A 6,436-nucleotide genomic window follows, 5' to 3' on the forward strand; every position below is an offset into this window, starting at 1 on the left:
TTACATACAAATAATTTAATATTGAATTCTAATATTATTTTAGAATAAAATAAGTATTAAATAAATGCAAATAATATATATATATACAGTATTTATAAAATTTATAATTCAAATTATAATATAAATTATTTTACAACATACTGTATATGTGTGATTATACAAGTAAAATATAAATGCAAATATATATATATATATATATACTGTACATGCAAACACATATATAGTTTACCTGAAATTTCCTTAACTGTTTTGAAATAATCGAGTTTCACAGGGTCCATGCTTGGAGTATTTGTAAAAACATCCCTTGAAAAGAATATTTATAGCATTAGATTAAATGTATAGCATGAAAACAAGGTAGACTGATTTAATCTGAAAGTAGTCCATAAAATCTCACCCTTGAAAAGTCATCTGCATTATTGTAATGTGCCCATTTATTTTGGTGCAGTTGATAAATAAATCGATGTTGGTTGCGTTGACTGCGATGGTGTTAACAAGTGCCCCCGTCCCAAGACCATTACAGACTAAAATAAAACACACGTTCAATTTATTTAACATTTCCGTGTCATGCAAAATTGATTAAACATGTCAAAAGCAACACAATTAATTCATTAATGACATTGCTGACCTTTCGGGCACAAGCCGTCACATTGTTTGCACTTCCTTATTCCGTTCTCCTCCACTTCATGCATGTTACTGCTGCAGGTTCGGACGCAGGCGTCGTGATCAGTCACCACAAAGTTATCTGCAGCAGATAGAGGCATTTGCAGTTATGTTTCAGTTAAGTATAGATGCTGTTTCTCCTAGATGTTTCTCCTTAAATAAAAAAGGCACAAATGAGACCATTACTGACATGTAGTATAGAGCTGTAAAATTTTAATTAAATAGTATAGCTTAGATCATTTGGTCTTGAGAGCATTTGAGAAGAAATGTTTAAGTTTAAATTGAGATCTCTGAATTTTGACGGCAGACTTTGGAATCTTGACATCTGAAGCTGTTTGAGACATTGTTGACATCTCTTCTGAAACTCTTTTGCAATACATATTTTATTCATTTATTATATTTATCAATAGCAACACAATTTATTTTAGGTTTAAAGCAATTTTTAATGTGTTTACCTTAAATAAACATTGGCAACTCAGAGAACAGTAGCTCTTTGTTTACACAGCGCATAATCTCTGGGTGTGTCTTTGCTTGTGTATTTGCAATCATAACTGGCTGAAGTTCAGTGCCATTTGGATAATGTTATTGGTGGTATGCACAATAGCAATGAGCCAGTATACCTCCATGACTTTTGGGACACTTAGATTTACAAACTAAAGGTTTTTAAAGAAAATAATGACATGCTCTTGTCATAGTGATCTTAGTCTGATTTTAGTAAGACGTATGAAAAGCAAACTCACAAGGGCACTTCTTCACACAGGTGGCTCCAAAGTTATACTTCCCATTAGGATTGGGAACAAGTTGGTGAGTGTTGGGGTTGTACAGCATAAGACGTGGACACGCATCCTTGCACATCCCATCGTCCTGGAAGTCTCTGCAGGCCTGCAGAAAAAGAGGCTCTGCACTGTCATCATAAATAACATTTGTTCCCTGCTGATCATCAGGCATCAAAACAATAAATTATATCATCATAAACTATAAATGATATACATAAAAGAAAAGGAAAAAATGCTGATCATCTAAATTAGAACTTGGCTATATTAAAATATTATAAATTTAAATTTAAATATATAATAAAATATTTTAACATTATATATTATTATATTTTCTTTGTAGGTGTAACGTGATCAGTATATAAGATACATGAAAAAATAAGCACCCATGCTTCATTTAAAATGTAAGATCTTTATCTTTTATGTTAGCACATTTGTGTTTTAAGAATTTCCTTGAAGACTTTTGAAAAGCGCTCCACTCACCAGACAATCTGTTGGTCGGGGTCCAGTGCAGCCTGCAGCGCAATGTTCACTGCAGCAGTCGATGGGTTTGGGGCCCTTGCACCTCCGTGAGCACTGCTCGGCACAGTTCAACCGAGTCACTGACAGTGAAGATGAAAGAACGTTTGTTAGGATGTAGTTTACTCATACATTTTCCTTTAGAGAATTATATATACAACTGAATTTACAGGTCTGGCAGTTCTCTGGTCCTGGAGCCCAACACGATTCATTATAGCACCCTGAGTCACATCGTCTACCTGAGGTACGAAAGAAAGTGTTTGTTTTATTATTTTATTTTATCAATAAATATATATATTATAAAAATACATTTAAAATCCAAATAGTAAATTATGCTCACCAAGGCTGCATTTATTTAATCAAAAATACAGTATAAAGAGTAATATTGTAAAATATTATTACAATTTAAAGCAACTGCATTGTTTTGAAATAGTTTTGTATATTGCATGATTTATGTTTGTAAAACTCTAAACACTTACACTGAGGGTCAGTCCCTCCTGACACATTCACGTCACTGTCATCCTGCACAATGTCCAACCACTGTATGGTCTCCACATTGCAAAGCAAAGGATTATGGGCTATTTTAACCCCACCTTTGAGAATTTCTGCCAGATTAAGAGGGAAAAATGTTTCTCTATCACTGAAAATAATAGAAATGGGACTTTATACACATATTGCATGCTGTATTCAACACATTGTGGTGCTTGGCGATATATAAACGTGCTTCTTGTGCTTCTCAAGTCACTTTGGATAAAAGTGAATAAATATAAATGCTTTACCTGTGAGGCTTCTCATATGCAGCTCTCGGAGGCCGCTGGTGATGCTGTTGATCTCTAAAGACTCATTCCTGTGGAAGTTTGCCACCACAGCAAGGCCATACTTGCCATCAAAGAGAGAATGTCCTCGAATGAGGCGCAGGTTTTCCAGGGGTATCACATCCACATAGTTTATTCCTATTAGCACGTAGCCACCAACTTCTTCAATGCTCTATGACAGAAAGAATATTTCAGTCAGGCCCCATATCATAATTGCTAGTTTATTATATCGGTGTATTATGGCACTCACCCTGAGGAAGGAGAGGTCATGGTACTCCTGAACATTGGTTATCTCCAGGTTCTCCAGCACGACTGTGCAGTTACTGTACATCCGCACCATGGCTCTGTAGTGATCATCTGGCTGTGCCAGCAGAGTCAGCTTATTATTGGTTCCCTGACATACTGGAGAATAAATGAGAGGTGAAATCAATACTCAGGAAGTGAAGGTGATATTATGACAGAACATACACAAAATAACTATACCCAAAAGTCTGGAATAATTCAGATTTTATAATGTTTTTGTAAGAAGCCTCTTCTGCTCACTAAGGCTGTATATATTTACAGTCTTATAATATTACTGTTTTTACTGTATTTTTTTTATCAAATACAGTAAATGCAGCCTTGGTGAGCATAAGAGACTTCTTTCGAAAACTCTTTAAAAAATCTTAATTATTCCAAACTTTTAACCAGTAGTGTAAATTACTGTGTTTTTTTCTTCCTTCCTTCAAATACATTTTCATCTCAAGCTAGGTTGATTGTAGTCTTGGTTATTGAATGCTATTGTCTGTAGACAAGTATCAGTTTTGTGACTAAATCATAGGTGTTATATTTCATAGGAAATATAGAAATTTCACACTCCACTAAAATAATAAGGGTTGCTGTGGTTTATTTCTCATTTGTGCCATGTTTTGAATAAGCTGAATTGAAAAACTTGAATAAAATTAATTCAAGTGTGTCCAAACTTTGGATTGGTAGTGTATACAGTATATACAAGTCTCTTTGGAAGGGATCATATTGTTATCAGCCAGTATTATTATTAGATTTTTTAATTTATCTGTAACGGTATCTGACATATATCCACTGACATTTTATTTAATTTTAAATATTTAATAGTACACACTTATGTCCCGTTTTTACATTTAGATTGCATTTGCAGTCATCTAACACTCACTTAAATCTTTAAAACACTAATAATTTAGTAACTCGGTTAAATGTAATATTTTGTTAATCTCAAAATGAAAATACATTTTTCATACTGTAAATTTGAGTGTTATCATGCCTAGATTCACTAGTTTTTAGTATTTTTTAAATTTATTTACACAAAATAGGCAATGAATTGGTTATTGGCCATAACATAAAAATGATTATCAGCTTGCTAGCGAGTTTGAAATGACATGAGGGTGAGTAAATGATGACAGATGTTTCATTATCCCTTTAAGACATGGCATACAGCAGTTCCTCATGCTAACACAAACTCCAGCATTCTCCATTCTGTCATTACTCACAGTCTCATGCACTGAACAGATCATCTTTCAGCCATCACTTCTGAAACTATTTCAATAGAGTTCTACCTCCTGAACACTGATAAGCAAGTCTTCATTATATTGTGCTCATATTACCCTTTTACATATTTTACATTGTATGATCTTCTATTCATGAAAACATGGTACTTTCCAAAACTCATTGTGAATGTAAAAGCTACAGTGGAAAACAAGCACTTGTTTCGTCTCTGCTGATTGTCTCCTGTCATGCAGGTGTTGAATTCCTGCAGTCGTCGTTATGTGTCTCATCTCTAGCGGAAGAGCAAGTTCTGGGGGCGGGAACACCGTGATCAAGAATGTGGTTCACCAAGGGTGAGACTCAAATATTGCACACAAGTGTTGCTCAACGTAAGAATTGGTTGAATTCTTGCTTGCCACGTGCAAGACGTGGGTTGTGTTTCCACGCAATGCAAGTAACAACTCAAGTATCATCTATTTCCCCTCAGGGATCAATAAAGTATGAGGTGGGAAACTAATAGATTGGAGATCCTGAGATGTCTGTCCTGAGATGTCTGTTTTTTTGATACTGTGCTCTTAGTGTGCTTTCTTGTTTTCCTAACTATAAGTTGGAATTTAAATTTCTGACTTGATTGTTGTGATGTCATGCAAAAAGAACATTAATGGCAGCAGCCTTTACCCATTTTTTTAGTTTCATGTCATTTTATTACAGTCAGAGAAATCTGGTGCAGTTTTTGTGTTTGTAAACATTTTGCAATAGCATAGAGATGTGAATTAATTTATGTAGTAATTATTTACTTTACTAATGTGCAACTTAAAAAAAATGTACTAGCATATGCAGAAATTAACATCAACCAAGTTTACGAAATGCTGTAAAAATGATACCAGTACATTAACTAATGTTAACAAATTGAACTTTATAGTAAATTTACCAAATAATTCTATATAATTACAAATGATCATTTTGCCCAATATTTGTGTGTGTTATGTACAGTATGCTTACTAGATGCAGTGATTCTCAACTGTTTTGACATAAAGGCCCACCATTTTCAAAAAGACCCCCAAAGATATTTCTGGTATTTCATAATAACAAAGCAATTTAAACTTTTTATTTACAGAAACTAGGAATGGCAATATATTAAAATAATTAAATTACATCATTTGAGAAGTTTCAATTACTGAATGTTTCTCAAGGTTTGCACTTTTAATGCCAATTATTTATTTATTTTATTATTATTATTTCTCACCGATATGTGCCCAATAAAATATTTGAGAGCTTAACATAGCTAGAAAAATTACATTCATTATAAAAATGTCCTTTATTTTTTTACGTTTCCTTTAAGATTTTACCATGAATTTTCCAGGTCAAATTTGTTAAATTCCCTCATATACACATGCTTACATTGAGATTTTTTGCCATTTTAACTTATTTTAAAGTATGTTTTTTTCTTAAATCATGTTAAGCCATATTGCAGCCTCCTTGTGCTTAGTGTGCTGAGGCCCCCAAGTGGGTCCTGGCATGCTGGTTGAAAACCACTGTACTAGAGTATCAAGTAGACTGTGGAGACGTGCTGAAATGGCTTTGGTCTCGTACTGTATCGCGTACCTTGTCAGTGTCGTGCACTTTGCTTGGCCATTTCTTGTGATAAACAGGAAAGTGTGTCCAGCTGAATTCAATTTGAGTTTTGTTAAACGAATTAAAAAGAAGCTTAGTTTACCGTGGAAGCGGTCGCGGCTGCGGTCGTGTGAAGACCGAAGAGTGTAAAGACCATCGACTCTACCGTGCGACTCCACCGAGCAGGACACCGGCGAAGGACATAAGTATCGCTTTTTATCTCTCCTCTTTCCACTTCTGTTTCAGTTTTTTATAATCTAGTTCTTACTATGTGAAAGTAAGTTGTTGTTATTTTAGCATGTGTGTTTGCCTCAGTGTTATTTTTTTAGGATTACTAATATACTTTGATTTGTATTAGTTATCTATTTTAGTTTTAGTTACAGTTGTAGTAATGTTGTCATTTTATTATTTTTTTATTTTTTTATGTCTACATAGGCTTTTTATTAAGTTTTACTTTTATTTATTTTGAGTTATTTCAGTACTTCAACATACAAAAATGTAAATGAAATAATATATATATATTTAATGTATTTATATATATGCACATGTATATGT

General features: G+C 33.7%; 1 protein-coding gene across 1 annotated transcript in view; it reads right to left on the bottom strand.

The window, feature by feature from the left end:
- The window catches only part of LOC107599721 (epidermal growth factor receptor-like), a 23,841-nt gene that overhangs the window by 6,485 nt on the left and 10,920 nt on the right, over nt 1-6,436 (bottom strand). Inside the window, exons 2-10 of the mRNA XM_016291404.1 lie at nt 3,018-3,169; nt 2,732-2,939; nt 2,432-2,557; nt 2,123-2,191; nt 1,917-2,035; nt 1,401-1,542; nt 626-742; nt 395-521; nt 207-303 (exon numbers count right to left, since the gene is read on the bottom strand). Of these exons, the coding sequence (XP_016146890.1) occupies nt 207-303; nt 395-521; nt 626-742; nt 1,401-1,542; nt 1,917-2,035; nt 2,123-2,191; nt 2,432-2,557; nt 2,732-2,939; nt 3,018-3,169 (1,157 nt within the window). The remainder of the gene's footprint in view (nt 1-206; nt 304-394; nt 522-625; nt 743-1,400; nt 1,543-1,916; nt 2,036-2,122; nt 2,192-2,431; nt 2,558-2,731; nt 2,940-3,017; nt 3,170-6,436) is intronic.

The sequence above is a fragment of the Sinocyclocheilus grahami genome, unplaced genomic scaffold (genome assembly GCF_001515645.1).
Source record: "Sinocyclocheilus grahami isolate Dianchi unplaced genomic scaffold, SAMN03320097.WGS_v1.1 scaffold270.1, whole genome shotgun sequence".
Lineage (NCBI taxonomy): Eukaryota > Metazoa > Chordata > Actinopteri > Cypriniformes > Cyprinidae > Sinocyclocheilus > Sinocyclocheilus grahami.